General features: G+C 35.3%; 1 protein-coding gene and 1 pseudogene across 1 annotated transcript; one reads left to right on the top strand and one right to left on the bottom strand.

The window, feature by feature from the left end:
- Window positions 1-1407: 1407 nt before the first annotated feature.
- Window positions 1408-2346, bottom strand: LOC101443207 (olfactory receptor 4K17-like). The gene has a single exon (XM_004475502.2). The coding sequence runs from the start codon at window positions 2344-2346 to the stop codon at window positions 1408-1410; it is 939 nt and encodes a 312-aa protein (XP_004475559.2).
- Window positions 2347-18591: 16245 nt separating this feature from the next.
- On the top strand, window positions 18592-19470 carry LOC101438839 (peptide chain release factor 1-like, mitochondrial pseudogene; annotated as a pseudogene).
- The last annotated feature ends 3387 nt before the right edge of the window (window positions 19471-22857 follow it).

Here is a 22857-nt window from a genome sequence, read left to right as displayed (position 1 = left end):
GGAGCATAATGCTAGAGGCATTGGTTTGTGCACATTTAAAGTGGAAGCAGTTTGTGAGTTCCTGTCTGTTGGGCTGATTCTGTGTCAGTCCTGGTTCAAGTTCACACAGCTGTGGTTTGCTCTGTAGAATGGTAAAATTTATTTTCTCTCAGTTGGACACAAGGAACTAATCCCTAAGGATTTGAATTTATTAGAAACACATTCTAATGTAACTTGCTCATAAGCATACGGACATCCAGGAAACACCATGCTCAATTATTCCCCTCCATTAAACAAATGAAAATATTTGTTTGTTGTTGTTTTATTCAGACTATTTGTCTTTAATGATTGAAAACACAGAGTATTTTCCTATTTCCTTTTGTCTCTGTTGCCACAGTTGGTGACACTACTAAAATTTCTTCCCAAAGGTTGCAAGGACTTCCTTGATTGTTCAACTCTATTTTTGTAGAATGGTGAAAGGATATGTAAAAATGGAGAAAAGTATCTATCAACAAATATGTACTGTTTTTGTTGTCAGCAGTGGACTTTGCCTACAAAAATACTTGTTTAAAAGATAACACACAACTTTTTATAGCTGATGATTTTATCTCCTATATCATTGCCAAATAGGAGCTTGAGAAACTCCAGATAATTGAATTAATTAATGGGAATTCCATACAGTCCCTGGAAAGTATTAACTTGCAAATATAATTTATTATTAGAGGTCATATTGTAAACACACAATGTTCTGAAGGAAAAAGTCCATGTCTTTTCTGGAATGTATGCATTTTTGAATCAGGACATACCTTTCTGAAATTGAGTATTCAGATGGGGTTAAGTAATGTAAGAAGTAATAAAAGAAGATGAGGTTAAGAATTGATAATATCAGCATCCTTAAGAGGGGTCTAAAAAAATTCTTTCTTTTTGCAGGGAACAGATAAAACAAATACCTTGATATTATAAATATGTACAATGCCTTAGAGTTATGCTTTCTTAAGAAGCACTACACAGGAGTTTTTACTCAAAATTAATATTGTTGAGAAGACAGAAAATTAATGTTAGGCAATTAATAATGATCAAAGCTTTCTGGTTGTACAGAAAAGTGTGATGAAATTTCTCAGGATTCACTTTAGTTTCCCATTCAACCAATGTCTCTTTAATACCTTAACAAATCACATCTTTACCAACTATGTAGAAGGACAAGCGAATCTTTGGTGGGCTTACAAAACTATCCAAAATATCCAAAACATTTGAAATATCCAAAAACATTTATCTATTTTCTGTTGGTTCCTTGTAAGGTTAATGTTTATAATTTTGCTGTATTCTTCTTTACTTACTCAACGTGAATCCGATAGTTTTACATTTGAAAAAATCCTTGAAAAACACTTAGACATAGTCTGTTTCTATATAAATTACATTTTTTTAAAACTATGTAACCTGTTTGGAACCAACAGAGACACTCCAGAGTTTCTTCATAGCTGTCTTCATTTCTCTATTTCGCAGAGTGTAGATAACTGGATTCAAGATGGGAGTAATGATGGTATAAAATACAGCAAGGAACTTATCCACAGAGTGGTTGCTGTAGGGCCAAATATAGATGATGATACATGGACCAAAGAAGAAAATCACCACTGTAATGTGAGCTGTCAAGGTGGAACGGGCTTTGGACTGCCCAGTAGAAGAGTGGTTCTTAATGGTAATGAGGATAAGACTGTAGGAGATAAGCAAAATAGTGAAACAGCTCAGGGAGATCATCCCACTGTTGGCAACTATGTCTACTTGAACATAATAAGTATCTACACAGGCAAGCTTAGTAACCAGAGGGAGATCACAGAAAATGCTATCCACCACATTGGGACCACAAAAAGGCAAGTTCACAACAAAGGGAATCTGAAGCCCTGCATGGAGGAGACCTAAAAGCCATGAAGTCACTACCAAAAAAATACACACTTTTTTATTCATGATGGTCATATAGTGTAGGGGCTTGCAAATTGCCACATACCTGTCATATGCCATGGAGACCAATAGTACCATTTCAACCCCACCCAGTAAGTGAAGGAGAAAGATCTGAGTAAAGCATCCAGCAAAGGAAATTGTCTTACGTTTTCTAATTAAGTTTGCAATCATCTTAGGGGTGGCAAAGGAAGCAAGGGTCATATCCACAATAGAGAGGTTCCCAAGGAGAAAGTACATAGGGGTGTTCAAATTTGGAGTGGAAAACACTGTGACAACAATGAGAAGATTACCCAAAACTGTGACTACATAGATAATAGAGAAAAATGGAAAGAGAAGAAACTGTATATGCTGTGAGCTGGTCAGTCCCAGCAAAATAAATTCTGAAACTTGAGACTGATTGAATTTCTCCATGGACTCCATTGTATGTTTTATGCCAGGATGACCTGCAGTGAAAAAGAAAGAGCAGTAATACTATGGAGGTTGCAACCTGTTTTATTCATTTGGGTCCTCAACTACCTTAAGAAGATCTGTTTTCTTTCTAAATCAGCTTTAGAGTTTTGAAGGTGATGTGATTCAGCAGATTTAAAGTAGCTCTGGGTCAGTGAGTAAAGTGAGGTTTGGAGTGCATCCAACTGTTGTCTTTTTTCACTTAAACCACACCAAACACCTAAGTTGGTGTCTGATTTGTACACTCGCCTATCTGGTGGACATTATTTTGTCTACACTGATTGTTACTTCCCATGCCTCCTGTGGCTGAAACCCGAATTCCAAAAAGGGTCTTATAAAATCCAGAAGTTGCAAAGGCAACTTGTGATAAAGAGCAGGGATGAATGTTTAGAGTATCAGAGCAGCTTCATCTATTCCTAACAAGGGGCAAATATTAAGAAGTAAGCACAAAAGATATTACAGGTGCATGTGTCATCTAAATTCTTTCCTCCTGATTTCTTCTCCCATGCCTACCCCATCTCGAAGTATAAAATTGTAAATTTTGAATAATCAGCTTTCCAATTCATGCATTGACCAATTTTATCACCAGACCCCCACTCACACTCATGTAAAGCATCATCACTAACCAGGAAATGAGTGGGGAACAGTACCCATTTTGGAAGTTTCAGTCGGGGAGAGTACTTTAATTATGAGCACCAGAGTAAGTGGAACATGATGGTTCCCTATGGAGAATTCTAGAGACCATATGTGTGTGTGTGCATGCTTATGTGCTTGTGAAATATTGCTGAAAACAGTACCTAAGTAAGAAATAGTGATCAATAAATCATACAGGAGAGAGTGAGTAATCATTCAATTAAGATGTGAGAAGTAGCAGCATGGTGTTTGGAAAGAACAGAGAACTAAAGGTGGAAGGCTGAGACTGAGAACCAGCTCTGCCTTGGACAGGTAGACTCTCTTTAACATTGGGCCTCAGTTTTCTCTAAAAACAAGGTGATTGAGCTCAACAACTTGGTTCTTTCTCAGTCCCCAAATCCAGTGTGTCTATTATTTTCTCTCCTTTTCCTGCTTTTGTTGCTTATTAACTAATTTGATTTTTCCCTTAATTTATTGAAGTATATCACTCATACATAAACATACATAAACAATAAGTGTATAATAATAGTTGTGAACTTACAAAACAAACATATATAACATCATAGAGAACTCTCATAACTCACCCTACCACCAATAACTTGCATTGTTGTTAAAACTTTTTAATTAATGATTAAAGAACATTGTCAAAATATTGCTACTAACCAAAGTATTTTCCCCCAACCAACCCTATTATTATTATCTTTATATCATTTATATATGAACATACATAAACAATTCAGTGTATAGTAAAAGTTGTGAATTAACAAAGCAAACATGCTTAACATCATTCAGGGTTCCCATACATTAACCCTCCACCAACATCTTGCATTTTTGTGAGACGTTTCTTAAAAATTATGAAAGAATATTGTCGAAAACTCAATACTGATCATAGTCCTTATCTATCATTTGGTGCATTTTTCCCCTAATCCATCCCATGATTATTTTTTAAAATATTTTTTTATGACAGAAGTTGTAAATTTATAAATCAATCATACATATATGCAGAATTCCCAAACAATATCCCTCCATCACCACACCACTCTGTGGTGGAATATTTGCTACAAATAAGCTGTTATCATCTGATTGCTACCATGTCCATAGTGTACACTTGCCTCACATTTTCCATACTGCTTCATTATCAACACAGTACATCTTCCACATAGATGCAAGAATATTATATTATTACTACTAACCACAGTCAATAGATCACACCAGCTGTATTTTTCCCATGCTTCCCCACATTTTAAGCACCCTGCAGTAATGATGTACATTTGCTCTAGCTCACAAAGGACACCCTTGCATCTGTATCATCAACCACAATTCTCATCCATCTTTTGGCTTCTGTGCTATTCAGTTCCTAGATTATTCTCTAGCATTCTGTCAATTGGTATTTACATACCTAAACTACCACTTTCAGTCACATCCCTATTTATAAACTACCTTTTACTAACTATGTGTTACCATTCACTCTCTACATTTCCACACTTTTACAGTAAAGCTAATTAAAACTTCTACATACATTAAGCATCAGTATTTCATCTCAGCCCACCTACCACCAGATCTTGAAGATATTTTCCTACAATTTTTTGGAGAAGTTGTATGATTCTTTTTGGATGGGCATACATTGTCCTTCTTGGACATGGATATCTATGTCCTTCAATAGGGTTGGGAAATTTTCCACCATTATTTCTTCACATAGTTCTTCTGCCCCTTTTCCCTTCTCTTCTCCTTCTGGGACACCCATGACACATATGTTTGCCTGCCTTTTTGCTCTCTTTTAGTTCTCCAAGACCATGTTCATTTTTTTCCCCATTCTTTTCTTCATCTGTTCTCTTATATGTTCACTTTCAGAGCTCATTTCTTCAAACTCACCAATCCTTTCTTCTACCTCCTCAAATCTGCTACTATATGATTCCAATGTTTTTTTTTTATTGCACCTTTCATTCCCATAAGATCTGCTATTTTCCTTTGTGTGCTTTCAAATTCTTCTTTGTGCTCATCCAGTGTCTTCTTATTATCCTTAATCTCTTTAGCCGTATCAATGAATTTATTAAGGAGATTTGTTTGAACATCTATGACTAGTTGTCTCAACTCCTTTATGTCATCTGGAGGCTTATCTTATTCCTTTAATTGGCCCATAACTTCCTGGTTCTTGGTGTGGTTGTAATTTTTCATTGGTGTCTTGGCATTTGTCTTACTGTAGTATTTATTCTGGGTGCAGTTTTTCACTTTAGTTTAGGGATTCCTACCCTTTCTCCTTTGCTCACTGTGCTGTAAAAGCCAGGCATGTATTTGGTAGTGTAAGCTGTGCAGGCTCAAGCTGCCCTCATTGTACCAGGGACCAATGAAGCTTCTTCCAACTTTCTCCTTTGCCAGGGCTAGGGACAGAATCACAGCTGTGTGGAATAATCCAAGTTGTACAGGCCTAGACTGTAGTTGCTCAGCGAGACTAATGAACCTTCACATCTCTTTCTTCCCTGCCTGGGACAAGGAAGGACCTACAGGTGTGGGTAGCAATCTATGCAGTATGGGTCCAAGATAAACACAGTTGCCTTGGTAGACATCAGATTTTCAGTCTGTGCCATTCAAATTTACCTGAAGTTATCTGGATAGGCTGGCACAGGGCCTGCCATCCTCCTCCCTGCCAGAGGCAGGGCTGAAGCCTAGGTTAGGGCTGTGGGTTGATCTAGGTGGAAGAAGCAAGTTCCTACCATCACTGTGATTTTCACTCAGACCACCTTCCCTCCATGCTGAGGGGTGGAGTCAAAATGGCTACCACCTGCATCTTTCCTACTCATGGAATATTCACACTCAAGCTGTGCCCAAGGTTTTTTCCTAACCAGTCGAGTCTACCAATCAGTAGCCAAAATCAGCAGCCAAACATCTCCTCCTCCCCTGTTTTGGGGAAATGGATCTTCCAATTCCAGCCACAGAATAGCTCCTGGGGTGGCTTGTGCCACCAGCGTAGGACAATCACCACTCTCCATGACTTGGTCAGTAATTTTCCAGAGAGGCTATCTCTGGTCTCTGCAGCTTCCTCCCTACTGGAGGTGGTCTCTCCAACATTTCTCCCTTTTATGTTAAAAATATTTAAAATGTGCAGAACCTTCAGAGATTGGTCTTCCAATTTTCAGAAGTTATTCAAAGGCAGTAATTATGTCATGCTAAATGATCTCTATGGCAACATTATTATATATTATATATATATATTGAAGTAGTGTAAATGTCCTATAATTGGGGTTTTAATCATATAAGATATAGGGACTTAATAGGATATAATATTGCACTGTTGATAAAATGATGTTTGTAAAAACTATTTAAGAACATGGAAAATACTCATATTTTTACTTGGTAAAGATAAAGGATAATTGTAAAACAGTGTACAGTATAATCTCATTTTGTAAACATTTAAGTACTTATATATACATGTATCACAAATGTTAAATCAACCTCATATAAAATATTGGAATACACAACAACTTCAATGAACAGACATTTGGGTCAGTCTAATGTCCATAGAGAGTAAAGAACTTCAAACACAAAATATGCTTTCCTGGGATTCCCCTGTTCATACTCAGATTTATAGTTTTGGAGTAAATGAGTGTTCAGCAGAAAGCTCAAAATGAATAATAACAAAATGAAAGATGAGTTTGTTTCTTTTTCACCTTAATTTAGTTTTGGTCTGAATTTCTGCTGGCCCGTATAATTTTGGGAATAATTTTCCCAAGGGAATAGTATGTAACTACTACATACTCTTATGAGATCCAAATTTTATTTGTACGCAAAATTTCTTGACTCCTGGTTCATATATAGTACATCTCCACAGTTAAAATGTATCTGGGTATTAAGGGTTTTGGTGAACAAGGGTAAAAGGAAAGTGTGCTGAAAATACAAATATCTAGGTTAAAAAGAGAAAGAAGGAGCAAAAAAGAAGTTCCTGTCATGTGTCTACTATTATAACACACGAAAGCCCATTGTTCAAAGAACGTAAATGATATCTGGTTTGAAGAGACATTCAAGCAGGTGGCTCTATGAACTTATTTTATACAGTGTGTTAATTAATGGAGGAGTGGTTGTGAGGGCAACTATCATGTTTCAATAAAATGGGTTAGGAGCTTTAACTTTCATTAACTAAACAGATTGTCTGAGGAAATATAACTTGCATTTAATAAGTGATCAATGAGAAACTAAAGAATATAGGTGTTGACTGCCCCATTGTATAGAATACAGAACTTTAGATAAAGAAAAGGGATGTATTCATGGAGGAGATCTTCTTGCAACTTAATTTTCCTAATATAGAGGGAAATAAAGCATTATTTCTAAGCCTGAAAATCAATTATCAAACATATGATGGAGAGTTATAGTGTCATAGGCATTTTTTTAAAAGTTCAACTTTGATAGAATTATCACATGTAGGCATGTCTGGGTTGTTGTTTTTTTGTTTTGTTTTGTTTTGTTTTGTTTTTGCCTCCAGACTGATGTGATGCTACTAAATCCTTATTCCTTTCTCCTGCCACTGCTCCCCCAACTACAGTCAGGTTCCCTAGGTGACTGACACGATACTCATATTTCCAGTTTTCAGACCCATAACCACCCATAACCATTCCCATTATTCAAAACATCTGTTTAAAGCATTACCACAAAGTGAGTTTCTGATTCATTAGGATAATTAAGATTGTGGCAGTCTCCAAATATGACCGACTAATATGTCACATATCTCAGCTTTCAATGTCTTACATAGTTCTCCATTTGAATTTTGTCTGGCCTAGTGACTTGGTCTTGACCCATAAAGCATGGTGGATGTGATGTCACATGATTTCTTAGTGAGTAAAAGATCTGAAGCTTCTGCCTGGACCTCTTAGAAAATATGTTCTTGGGCCATTCCTTTACGAAGCCCAGTAACTAAGCTATCGGGAGGCTCCCTACCAAGAGAGGTTACATATAGGGGTTCTACTCAATACCGCTAGCTGAGTTCCCAAGAGACAGACAGGATCATTTTCTATGTGCATCAGCTTGAAAATTGAGCACATTCATACCATCTGATGACTCCAGCCCTCAACCTCTCATGTGCCTTCAACTGCAATATAGGCCCAAGCCAAATCACCTATCTAAACCCAGTCAACTTTCAGAATTATAAGAGATAATAATAAATGTTTTAAATCACTAGGCTTTGGTGTAATTTGTTGTGAAGCAATAAATAATCAAAACAAGTCTCTGAAGTAGAGCTCATAAGTGACTCTTTTCTCTACATGTGCCCTATAGTCACATACTTTGACCCACTAAATACCTCTACGCAAATTATTCTCCCCACCAACTACTTCTACTATGACCATGTAGCCCAAAAAAACCCCTTCTGAAGTGGCTTATTTCAGTCAAATAGAATGTGTATTATTACAATGAAAAAGTATCTATGACAACCAAAAATTATTTTAAAATTCATTTCACAAGCTATTTTTAAAATCATCCAAATGATTTTCTCCCTGATAATAATGTGACTAATAAAATCTGGCTTAATATTTTAATTTATATTCCATGTTGAACAGTTCTGGACACCCAACTCTTTATGACTCACTCTATTATTTCTATTTATGTCAAGGTTTCTCATCATTATTTACACTTTAGGTTGGATAGTTCTTTGTTGCAGGGGGATATTCTGTGCATTGCAGAATATTTAGAAGTATCCCTGGTCCATAGCTACTAGACGATATTCTCACTTCTGTAACCATTACAACCAAAAATATCTCCACATTGCCATATATCCTCATGGGGCAAAATCTCCTGTGATGGAAAATCACTGCCTTATCCTTTTTATCCTCCTTAGTTATTCTATTTCTTTTGATACTGTTTGTATTTCTTTAATTACACTTCATATATTTTACAGGTTTTTATGATATGAAAGAATGTGACACATTTGGCATAAAAATATTCTGTATATTGTTACATAAATGACTTTTTTCTTAGCAGTTTAGAGTATATCACAGAGAAGTCAGGAATGAAGAGGATGAGGGGAATGGTTAGTGTGAGATGGGAATGTCAGCTTTCTCAGCCCACTAAGATATAGAACACTCAGATCCAAAAGCTTTCTGCCTGGGATTTTTGTTCCTAAAATCCTTTGGTTGTGGTCTAGTTTGTTCTATGGAACCTTGAGGACTTCATGCTGAGATTCTTGTGAGATTCTTTTTGCTGAATCATATTAAATCTTTGGAAAATGTTTACTGATGTACTTGTTTTCCTGCATAAAAACAAGGTTTGTTCCAACTCACTCTGTGTTAAAAATATTTCCTGGTAGACTAATTATAAAAATGGAAAAATAATAATTATCATTTTTTAAAAAAAGGAAATTTAAGAAAAAAATATATGGGTTTGGATGCTTTTTACAGAAAGGTAGAAAACTCAGAATACATAAGCATATGTGACAAACTATTTTTCAAAAGTGGTAAATGATATTATAAAATAGTAAAGCAGCATACTTTTAAAGTAAAAATTATTTCAAAATATATGGGAAATGACACATCACTATCTACAATCTAAAATAATCTTCCTGCTTGTTTTTTAAGGGAGCAACCCAAAATTTAGAAAAAAAAAATGTAAGTGAATAGACATTTCACAGAAAATGAATTGTCAATAACAGATAAACTGGGGGGAAGAATGCATAATCTCATTAGTAATCAGAAAAATACAAAATTAAAGAACAGTGAAATATCACTTCTCACTCATTTTAAAGGGAGATATTGATAAAATTGGTAACACACATCATTGATAAGGATATAATGAAATGTATCCTCAGCATATTATTGTTTTTTTTCTTTTGAGAAGAATTTGGTACTATCCATTAAAATGAGAAACACCTACACCATGGAAATGACTATTTGCTGACACCCTAATACATGGAAATATATACAAGAGTATATGAACATATATTTCTACACACACTTCTTTTGTCCTGTTAGAGTGTCAAAAAAGGATGGGAGGGCCAAACCTATAAGGTACTAGAAGAATAAAACATGTTACATTTATAACACAGGACTTTATACAGCTTTTTTAAAAAATCAGAAATGTATCTATTAACCTTAAAGAGTATCCATGATATAGTATGAATTGAGAAAAAGAAGTTTCTTTAAAATACTCTTGATATTACTACATTTCTCGTGCTTGTATAATCATAAAAAGACAATATATAAGACTGTTAGTGATTTTTGGTCGTTGAAAGTGGGATAAGGGAAAAGAGAACATTAGGGAAAGCAAAGGGAGGGGAAGAACAAGAAAAAAATGGGAAATGGTCTAAGAACTGGAAAACTGACCGTGCACATGGATAATGAATAGAGGTGCATAAACAAAAAAGAATTACAAAATCTTTGGTATTGGCATATATTTATTTCCATTTTTATTGGATTCCTAAAACTTTAATGTAATGCCTACACTTGATTATATAAATGTTGGGGGAAAAATTTTGTTTCCAACTATATAATTTATTTTTAGACCATGTAATACATAAACTTTTGTTTTAGGAACTGTAATGCACCCAAAGCCATATTGGACATGATTACTGCCCTCGTGTATTTTAACCAGTGGTGGGGAGTCTGGTACAAACTCAAGAATTTAAATTAAGGCACACTATAATACATTTTACAATTATACAAGCTGACAGTGATGTGATACAGAGAATGAAGAGATTAATTAGGTTGCAGATTAACTGTGTAGTCTCATACAAGAGCTGAGCCATTCAGGAGATGATGCAACTATGTTCCAATAATTATTTTGGTTTTTGTAGAGATGGTTACTGCAAATAACCTTAAGTGTGATTTTCTTTGTTACAAGAAAAAATTAAGCTTTTATATCTCTACATAGTTAATTGGAAGACAACAACAATGAAATGTGTCATTATAGGTCCTCAAGCTGGTGAAATACATCTTTCTCATTACACAGAGATGTTAACAAATGAAATAAGAGAAACAAGTTCTTTATCCAAAATGAGAAATATTTTATATTATTTCCCTCTTTATATTCATGTTCATGAGAGCTATAACTGTACTCAATCAAAGAATTATTAAAGGACTGTTAATGGAGAAAAAGAAAGAACAACAGAAGTATCAGAAGGCCATGATATTGCCATCATTCAAGGTCATCTTTTTTGGCAGTCTTAATGTTAGACAGTAAAAAGAAGTTAGTCTCAGGGTTTTCTGTCCCATCAAATTTACTTCTCCATTAATTTTGTAATAGGCTTTCTTCTGAGTAGTTGTCACATCTCAATGATTATTAATTTGTGTACAAACAACTGAAGAAGGATTGAGTAGTTTAATTCAAATAATATGTGAAAAGCACTTAGCACAGCATCTGGTATATAGTTGGCATACAAGACATTTTAGTTCATTCTTATTAGCGTGCTCAAGTTCATACAGATAATAGACTTTGGATTCAAAGTCAGGAAATTGTGGTGTAGAGTTAAATTTTCTAACCATAGAGTTAATAATTAGGCAACTCCTTGCAAACCTTTGTATCAGATCAGATCTATGATTTTAAATAATTTTGAATTTATAAATACTGGAAGATTTGATAATACAGTTATTTAGAATTAATAGGTAAATATCTATTTTTAAAAAGAAAAAGTTGGTAATTGAAAAGCCTGGCCTGTTAACACACTAGTACATTCATTTGCTTTTCAGTCTTGTGTCCCTGTTTGAGCAGAACTGTCTGCTGCCCCAAGTCAAAATGATTACATTACCTAGTTTACATTTGCTCTTTCTTTGATAAGAGACTGATGTTATACCATGATGGTTTCCCCCTTACTCACAAGTTATATTCTATTCTGTACTATATTTTAGCCTTTGCTATGACTTAGAGTATTATTAGTGGCAATGACTACTAGATCTTTAACATTGATCTCTATATAATACTTTACCAGAGTACCTTCACACCACAATTGAAGCCACTGCATGCCAAGAGCACTTTTTTTTTAGGAACTTTTATGCATTTAAAGTCTTATTAACTCCCTATCCCTACCTCATTGCCTGGTAACCTTTATTCTAGATTCTGATGCTATGAGTTTGCTTATTCTAATTATTTCAAATCAGTGAGATCATTCAATATTTTCCTTTTGTGTCTTGTTTATTTCATTCAACATGATGTCTTCAAGATTCATCCATATGACACATGTATTCAAGAACGCTTTTACATAAAAGAAGTTTAATATTTTTAATCATTATATCATAGGATTCATATTTACCAAATATGATCTGGAAGTTTTCATACATTTGCATTGTTTTCACTTTTTTTAAAAGCAAAATTTTATTTTAATATATCATTTATACATGCACCATACATTTTCATTTTATTTGAAATACTATGAAATTAAGGGAAGACATTAATTTAGTTAGAATATTGCTTCACACTTTCCCCTTTCTTTTCACACCAAAAGAGCAACATCACCTCATTCTACCTGCAGGGGTTTGTGACTCTCCACAGAGAAGGAATATTTTGCAAATCTGTGGTGAAAACATTTATTTTGGTTTCTGTGACTTCTTGAGCTGGCACTATGGTCTTCTATGACTTCAGGTTACTGATCCTTCTCCACACTCTCCCAGTTGAATTTAGTTGCTTGTCTGGGTAATGTTCTTGCCTTTGTGTCCTGTGGATGGCCTCTTGGAGGACTGTGGGCTAAGTCTTCACCTAACTAGATAGTCTTACCTCAGGACACTGGTGATTTCCTGGTTTCTGACTCTATGGCTGCCCCTGGCTCTGAACATGCTCATTGTTCTGATCATAGCAAGTAAGCAAGGCTGACTCTATTCTGCTTACCTGCCTTTTTGAATGTGTTTTGAATGTGTTTCAACTCTTTGCAAACTCTGGTGGGTCAGAAAGTTTTCCAGAGCAGAGAGATGAGCAGTTGCATATATTAAGTGTTAATAAGGAATAAATTTTACCGATTAAATGACTTTACTGCATAACTTTGTGAAGCAAGTACACTGATGTTCCATCTGATTTTTGTCAATTCAAATAACCCTGGCTTAGGGGTCAGGCCCTTATGACTATGTTTTATACTAAATTAAAACCAACAATACAACACAACACAACAAAAATAACAACAAACAGGATGTATGAGTTTATTTCTGAATTTCACTCTCAGACTTCCCAATCATTTTCCTCTGTAGGATACTCCATATCACCACCCCAAATCTTATTCTACTCACATTTTGACTCCTTTCTCCCCCTTATTTTTCTCAATCCTCTGAATAAATGACTGAATATGAGCTTGTTCTCTGATGTTGACCTAGCCAGCCTTTCTGGAATACCATTTTTATCCACTGCTGTATAGCAAATTTACAATGAAAGAAAGTGGGTGTTGAGTTGGGAGAAAAATTGGACAGAGGTATGGATCAGATCAGACAAAAGGGGAGCTGCACACAGAGAAGTGGAGGTAATTATGGGTGAGATCACTGAAGTAAAACTGTACCCAAGTTACCTTATTTCTGGGATTTATGCAGTTTTAAAATAAGTACAAGATAGGACTGTATTATTATTATTATTATTATTATTGCTGTTGTTATCATCATCATCATCATCTAGCACAGTCTTCTCTTTTCCTAGCTCTTCTATATTCTACCTAGCCTCTCATTAGAATACCTAAACTCAGCAACAATGGCTCTTAAAATTTTTATCCTGGATCTGGTTGCTGTCTAATGGACAACGAATGAAAAACAAAATATATGTGCCTATTTTGACATAAAGATGGTATTATTCACTCAAATCAGCATGGGTTATTGAGACTGAATGGATTTAGCAGTAGGCTACATCACCTTAGAAAGGCTGAAAGGATGGTTTCAGGAAGTGTTACTCCTTATTAAGAAGAAATGCATGTACCCGAATACATGAATAATTCTCTTACTTTCAACACTCCTTTTATTCATTGTCCATGCTTGAATATTAATAACGTAATATTGATAAAAGTCTTTCCTAAAGAACAGAGTCAGAAATGATTCTTCTCTCCTTTATGCTCTATAGTACGGTTATGTAGTTATTTATATAGATATTTGTCTTCCTTCTAAGAGTTTGAATTCATTAACTTGTTCATCATTGGTAACTTTAGCACTAAATAGAGTGCCTGACACAGAATGAAAGCTCAAAATTCTCTTCTCATAATAATGAATGTAATTATGTATTGATTTGCTGCTATTTACTAGTATCTATAATAGGAATTGAAAAATCGTCTCACTTTACTGACATATATATATGTGTGTTTAATTATATTTTGGACCATTTTCCAGAATCTCTGACACATTTTACCAAACCTGACACTATGCCCTTTCAGAATGGATTATAATTAATTCATATAACAGCATTATTTGTTGGTATATAACAGGAAATTGCATTGGCTTTATTATGTTAGAAATGTCTTCTACTTACTCATTCAGAAGCAGGAAAACAGGCAATGAGTTTGGACAAGAAAATATCTCAAAAGACAGGAGTTTTCTGATTTCATAGAACCATAAGAAGAAACAGCTAACAAAGTCATATTAAATGTAACCTGAGGACTTCATAATATAGTCTGTTCGTATTGGGTAGTATCCAATTAGTAGTAGGAAACCCTAAGAGTTCTTAACAGGTGATTCTAATGGGAATTCTGACATCCATAGAACTGATGTTCCAAGGTTACAAATATTTTTGGAATTTTTTTTTTAATATCAATAAGAATTTGAATATGACCCATGAAATTACATTGACTGTGGCTTGATTTCTTCTCTCTTCTCTTCAGTTGACTGAATTAATAAGGTTGATAAGGAGATATATGAATATAGAAGGATGTTGAGCAGGGCCCTGGGATGTTTTTCTAATCTGATAAATATTAGCTCTTTCATGAGGTGGTCCAAAGGAATGTAGTTTGCTGGGCCATATTGGGAAGAGGAAATATATACTCTTATAGAGAGATAGAAAAGTACACAGAATGGATGTATGGGAACAGTGAATGAATGTTAGGGAGAAAGGCATGTGTGGATTTGTAGTTTAATGATGACATTGTCACATATGCCAAGTAATTTCTCTGATAATCTGAGCATTCATTAGTTTCTTTTATATGGTCAACAGTTAATTTCCTAATTCCTAAATCAAGGAATTATTCAGTGCATACTATATACTAGACTCTAAGCTAATCACAGTAGATAAAAATATTAAATTATACTCCTGGCTTGCCATAAGCTTATATAGTGTTTTGATAAAAAATTATCCAATCCATAGAGAGCTTTCTCTATATCAGGTGTAGGGCTAAACTTTTAATATGTATCATACCATTATTCCTCATGTAGGACTGGTATTATCATAATAATTATCATTATTACCATTGTTATTTTGACCATTTCAAGATGAGGAATATTGGACTTAGAAATCTTCAGAAATTTACTCAACATCAGAGTGAATGAGCAGCCATTACAAGGATCACTTCTGTTATTGTTCAAAAAGAAAATGTCCGTGTCCCCAACTTTATATTTTGACTCCATAGCCATCATATATAATTAAATTGAATACCTAATTATAATTACTATTTAAAATATTTTGAAGACAATAACGTTCAAGTGCCTCTGAGGTACCTTCAAAAAATTCATCCTAGCAAGACAGGATACAAGAGATTCCAGCTATTTGACAATTTTTCCTTCACCTGAACAAATATGGATTCAAAAAACAGAGTGGCAACAGTAAGTTAACTTATGCAAATATCTGGTACCACAGATGTAATCTTTTTAATCGCAAGAAGAAGTCTCTATAGTCTTAATGATGGTAGAATATAATAGAAACGTATGATTGCCAACTAAGTTCTTATATTTCACTCTGTGCTATAACATATTTCCCTGGCTTGAAACCTTATATAATTTATCTGTATGACTATAATGACTGATGGGTCTCCAAAAGAAATAGGGAAAATATAATTGGATGATGTAACTGTCAGATTGTTTAGTTACAGTCTATATAATCTAATCAACTGGTTTTATAGGAAGGTATTTATGGGGACCTTAGGAATCCTCACAGAATTATTGAAAATAGCAGAGAAACAGAATTTAGGCTATTTAGAGTAACAAGAATATAAACGGCATTGAGAACTTTCTCTAGAGACTTATTTTTACTCCTAAGCCCATATCTATTCCCCTTCTGCTATAATAGGAAAATGCCACTGGCATTGTTAACTTTACAAATATGAAGCCATAGCTGCTATTAGTACCAACAAAATGAATTTCCATTCTCAATCTTGTTAAATATAAATAGCACTAAAATGAAAATTTCCCACAGGTAGATATATCAGATGGGTGGAAGCTAAGTCACATGCCTGCCACTTGGCCTTAAGAGTGTTTGGGAAATATAGTCTTTACTTTATTGTTTATTGTTAAGACAAGGAACATTCTGTGAGGATTAAAAACATGTGAAGAGAGTGCTCAAAAGTTTTAAGCAGCCATGACCGAGAGAGGACTCCCCATATATATCCACTGTTGTTACTTCAAGTATGAAAGACAAAAAAAACATTCCAACTTCTTATTCCATATCCCAGGGAAGATGTGATCAGATTAAGTGTATGGCATTTGAATGTGCTTCAACATGTCTTTGTACACTCATCTAAAGAGTGGAATGTAGGGATTGGGAGCAGTTTTCAGTGTTTCTATTATAAATCAATAAGAGGGATAAAACAAACAACAAAACAATGAAGTTGACTACATATAAGTGGTGTTTGGAAAAGATGGGAACTTGAAATGAGTTTTAAAGCATGGGAGGGGAGTGTTTCTGTTTTGTAAATTACTCTTTGCAAAATTTTTAATTTTGAAAGCATGAAAAGTCTTCATGTATGTGTGTGTGTGTATGTGTGCATTCAAAAAAGGAGCAGGAAAATACCATACGCTAAAGGATGAAGCAAACAAGGAGGTTAGGGAAAGATGGCATCAGAATATGCAGGCAGAGCTCAAAAGCTGCCTAAGGGATCTGTTTGGTGGTCAGTAGACCGGGACAGTGCAACACAACTCACAGAGGGGTGGAAGACAGAGATCCACAGAAACTGAAACAACAAATGTGAGATACCAAACCCCTTTGGCAGTCAGGAATGCCTCCCCTTTTGCACCCTCAAGATATTAAGACAGAGCTGGGATAAAACCAGATGTCTTCCTCCCTGTCAGCTATCACAAGGGAAAAGGAAGGGGAGAGTTGGGGGCTTTTCTTCAGTGAACTCAGCCAGCAGAGTTTACTTTCTAATCTCAGCTCTGACCAAAACAAAACACAGGAAAGCAGAGATTGAAAGAAAGACCTCCATGTAAAGGTATGGTGACAAGTGCCATCTGCTAGTCTGGCCAGAAATTGCACAGAGAAAAATTGCTGTTAAAGGTCTCTCTTTTTATAAAGATGGCAGTTTTTTCCCTTTCATGTAACTGGTGAAAATTCTATGTCAACAGGAAGCTCAGTTCACTTCAACATTATGAGACCCAGATTTCTTTTTTCAGTGGAGAAGTTGTAGGTTTACAGAACAATCATGCATAAAAGATAAGATTTCTGTACATTACCCCACCACCAACACCTTGCATTGGTGTGGGACATTTGTACATTTGATGATAGCTCTTTCTTATAATTATACTATTGTTTAATAGTATTTATCTTTGTTACAATTGATGAATTATTAAAATAGCACAGTTGATCATTGTCCATAGTTTACATTAGGTATATTTTCCCATATACCACCATATTATTAACACCTTGTCTTCCTGTCATATGTTTGTTATAATTTATGGAAGAATGTTCTTATACCTGTACTATTAACTATAGTCCCTCATCTAAAATTGGGCTCACAGTCTTATACAATCCTATGATTTACCTTTTAATTTTTATTCCAGTAGCATATACTATCCAAAGTTTCCCCTTTAAACACCTTCATGTAAAATACTGTAAAATACACTCACAATAATGTGCTACTGTCATCACCATCCATTTCCAAACCTACACAATATACCTAAATATAAATTCTGTACAAATTAAGCATCAACTCCCCATTCTCTAACCCCAATCTATCCCCTGGCTAACTATATTCTAGATTCTAACTCAGTGAGTTTGCTTCTTATAATTAGTTTATATCTGTGAGATCATATAATATTTGTCTTAATATTAAGAGTCTCTGTTATACCAAACTCTGGGAAAAAAAATGTGCCCCATTAATAAGTTCCTGGTCCAATTTTGATAATTTAAGATGGGCAATTTTGAAGACTCAGAATAAATTGAACCAAATATCAAAGAACAGGATGGGGCTTGGATTCCTGTGGGGTGCTGCATAGTATCTGTGGGCCTGCAGGGTTCCTGGTTGTGTCTCCTGGCCTTTTAGCTATGGAATCCTGCCACCGGAGGATCTCTCTGCCTGAGGAGGGTCCCTATGGACTTTCTACAATAACCAGGCAGGGTATGAAGCCCAGTTACAGGGCAGGATAGTGGTAGCTAAGCTGCCGGGTGAAAAGGAGCAGTAGCTGTGGGAGATGGAGCATTTCTGCATGGCAAGGTTGTGCCCTGGGAAAGGTTCAGAGAAAATTCCTGACTACTCACTTGCCTTTCCCACAAAGGCTAAATGAGAATGAAGAATTAAGGAAACTTGCAGCAATTTAAATAACTTTGTGTCAAATAGAAATAACTGAGTTGAAGCATCTGATTCTCTTTCTCTTGGTTCCCTCAGAAGAAACAGATGAAAATGATTTGATTCTGGAGATAACTGCAAGAGGTGGGGCTTAGGAAGCAATGTTGTTTACTTCAGAGATATTTGATATGTATCAACAATATGCTGCATTTAAAAGGTGGCAATTTGAGACCATGGAATATATTTGAAGTGAAATACATGATCTTAGGCATTCATCTGCCAGCAATGGGGGTTCTGAAACATATAAGCTTATGTAAATTGAAGGAGGTGTGTATACATAGTACAAACAGTTCCAAAGGTGGAGAAGAAAAGCCACATCTATATGAGCAGCATGACTGTAGCAATATTATCCCAGCTTACTGAAATTAATCTGTTGATTAATCCTTAAGATTTGAGAATCGATACTATGTGAGCCAATGGAGGTGGTGGACAGCATGTGACTATCACAAATTGCACGGTATTGATAGTTTATCTACCAAAAGGTGTTATCTCTGAATGCCAACAAGAGAGATATCAACCAAGAAATAGAGATACGGTATGAAATATTTATGTGCAAAACTTTACAGCATGCACCTAGAAGAAGAAACAGGGAAAAGGTAAAATGCTGTAAAGATTCAGGTTGGAACAAAAGGGAGATCAGAAAAAATAAGGGCATATAATTTTCCACAGAACTGGATCGCAGATCATAGAATAAACAAACCCATGCATGATCTTGAAAGTTTTGTGCAAGATAGCATCTACTAGTTGATATTGTACAGACATTGAAGGACTATGCTGACTATGAATCTGTAATAGAAAATATTTCTAAAAAAGTTTGATTTATAAATTGAAGCCTCATAACTTAAGAAAAAGCAGAAAATCGCATTATTTTGTGGAAATACAAATCTTCCCTTGAACAACTTGGGTTAACGTTCTTGGAAATAATACATATATTCTTTTTTTTTTTTTTTTACCACTAGTGACTTTAAATTTATTTACTTATTTTTTAGATAATATGGAGATTTTATATTTTCTTTTTTTGTCTTTTTTTTTTTTAATATTACATTAAAAAAATGTGAGGTCCCCATATACCTCCTACCCCCCTCACCCCACTCCTCCCCCATAACAACAATCTCCTCCATCATCATGAGACATTCACTGCATTTAGTGAATACATCTCTGAGTACCGCTGTACCTCATGGTCAATGGTCCACATCATAGCCCACACACTCCCACAGTCCACCCAGTGGGCCATGGAAGGACATACAGTGTCCAGTAACTGTCCCTGCAGCACCACCCAGGACAACTCCAAGTCCCAAAAATGCCTCCACATCACATCTCTTCCTCCCACTCCCTACTCCCAGCAGCCACCGTGGCCACTTTCTCCACACCAATGCCACATTTTCTTTGATTACTAATCACAATAGCTCATGAATAGAATATCAGTAAGTCCACTCTAATCCATACTCTATTCCTCCATCCTGTGGATTTTGGAATGGTTGTGTCCACTCCATATCTGTATCAAGAGGGGGCTTAGATATTCTTAAGCGACAATTTCTATAAATTTCTAAATGTGTTATTAAAAAAACACACAAAACAATAAAAAAAAGACAATAAGCAAGAGAAAAAATGGTCATCAAATTAAATTCACCAACATATTCAGATACCTAGATTTCAGCAAAAATTTACAAGCCATACTAAGAATCAGTAAGAGATGGCACAAAAGAATAAATCAAATACCTTGAACAGAAACAGAATTAAAGACAAATAATCAATGAATCAGAAAAATCTTAATCAATTTAAAGAATTTAAGGAGAATATGAGTAAAGAGATAAAAGATATGAAGTAGACACTGGGTGAACATTAAGAATAATTTGAAAACCTGTGGGAATGCTTATGGGAATGAAAGGCACAATGCATGAGATTAAAATAGGTTAGAGATACATAAGAACAGATCTGAGTTGTTCAAGGCAGAATTACTAATTTTGAACACAGAACACATAAACTGGGAAAGACAGTAGAATAGAAAGAGAAGAGAAAATAAAACAGGATCTAGGGAATTGAATGGCAATGTGAAATGCACAAACATGCACATCATCAGTGTTCCAGAAAAAGAAGAGAATGGAAAAAGAGCAGAAAGAATATTTAAGGAAATAATGATCGAAAACTTCCCAACCCTTATGTGGCAGTTTGATATTATTTATGAATTCCAAAAATAGATATTGATTATGTCTGTACCTCTGTGGGCCATAACTCATTGATTGTATTAGATTCAGCTGAGATTCTGATTAAATTATGTTAAGATTTAGGGCTTCGATTCAACCTAATCATTAGAGTGCTATGCAGCACTGAGTCCCAGCATCCTTGGTGAGCTGATAAAATAGACTCTCACACAAAAGTAGACACACAGGGAGAAACAACAAGGAGGAAAAGAGACAGCTCATTAGACATGTCAGAGGTTCCCCTGGGGAAAAGGGATGAGACTGATAAACTACAACTCACCTTGTGAAGAGAACAGAGCAGCTGAGCCTGGAAAGAAACAAGCCCTGGGGAGAGACACTAGCCTTATGCCAGCATTCAACTGAGATAAGAGGAAGAAGGAAGGCTGAACCCTTACAGACATTGCCTGTCATCTTTCTTCAACATGTGATAACAGACTTTGGGTGAGAAAGTACCTCTTTTAGTACCTTGAGTTGGAGTCTTTAAGGTCTTGTAACTAAGCTTCTACCCCAAATAACTACCATTATAAAAGTCAACAGATTTCTGGTAATTTGCATCAACACCCCTTTGGCTGACTAATACACCTTAAGAAAGTCATAAGTGTTAACATCCAATAGGACAATGCACCCTAAACAGGAAAATTCCTAATAGGTGTACCCCAAGACACCTACTATTCAGAATGACAAATATCAGAGGCAAAGAGTGGATTCAAAAGCAGCAAGAAAAAAGCAAAACATCTCATACTAGGAAACCTCAATAATATAAAGTTCTAGCCACTTATCAGAAACCATGGAGGTGAGAAGAAAAGAGGTATGATGCATTTAAGGTACTGAAAAAGAAAAACTGTCAGCCAAGAATTCTGTATCCAACAAAACTCTCTTTCAAAAAATGAGGTTGAGTTCAAAGTCTTCACAGGCAAACAAACCCTGATAGAATATGTTACAAAAGATCAAAAATACAAGAGATATTAAAAGGAGTGTTACAGCCTGAAAAGGGGGGAAAAAAAAAAAGGATTGAGAGACTTGGAGAAGAATGAAGAAATGAAGATTATTAAGAATGAAGAAATGAAGATTATTAAGAACAATAAATTAAAGGGTAAAAAGACAGACAATATAAATGATAAGAAAACAGAAAACCAAAGGACAAAAAGGATGAAATATGCAATGTCTTTACAGTAATAACATTTAATGTAAATTGCTTGACCACCCCAATTCTGGCAGTTTGATATTACTTATGACTTCTAAAAAGAAATATAGTTTGCTTATAAATTGATCTGTTCCTATAGCATGATAACCATTTGATTGTATTAGATTCAGCTGAGACATCTCATAAAATTATGATATAATTAGGACTTTGATTCAACCACATCATTAGAATGTAACTCAGCATCTAGTTCCAGCATATTTGGTCTGATAAAATAGACTCTCACACGGAAGTAAATATACAGAAACAGATACATGAGGAAAGAGAGAAGCTTTTGTTAGATACAGCAGAATCCCCAGGAGGAGAGATGAGCCTGACAGTCTACAGCTGAACTTACAAAGCAAGCAAGCAGTTGAGCCTGGAAAGAAACAACCCCAGGGAGAGTGAAGAGACATAAGCAAGCCTACAGCTGGGATCAGAAGAACCTGGGACCATGGAGCCTTAAGAGGAAGGAGGAAGACTGAATCCACACGGACATTGCCTACCTTCTTGCGTCAATATGTGAAAACAGACTTTGGGTGAGAAAGTAACTTTTATGTTACCTTAAGTTGGACTCTTTAGGGCCTGGTAATTGCAAACTTCTACCTCAAATAAATACCCTTTATAAAAGCCAACAGATTTCTGGTATTTTGCATCAGCACTCCTTTGGCTGACTAATACACCAAACAAAAGACATAGACAGATTGAATGGATATTTTAAAAATATGATCCATCTATATGCTCAGCCATAAGGACACAACTTGGTTGAAATAAAGGTTGGAAAAAGATGTTCCATGCAAATAGTAACCAAAAAAGAGCTGGAA

This window comes from Dasypus novemcinctus, chromosome 3 (assembly GCF_030445035.2).
Source record: "Dasypus novemcinctus isolate mDasNov1 chromosome 3, mDasNov1.1.hap2, whole genome shotgun sequence".
NCBI lineage: Eukaryota > Metazoa > Chordata > Mammalia > Cingulata > Dasypodidae > Dasypus > Dasypus novemcinctus.
Note: the sequence above shows the minus strand (reverse complement) of the source record. Positions and strands in the feature narration are given on the sequence as shown.

What these genes read in the sequence shown, in the direction of transcription:
- LOC101443207 (XM_004475502.2), bottom strand. Translation starts at nt 2,346, where the DNA reads ATGGAGAAATTCAATCAGTCTCAAGTTTCAGAATTTATTTTGCTGGGA.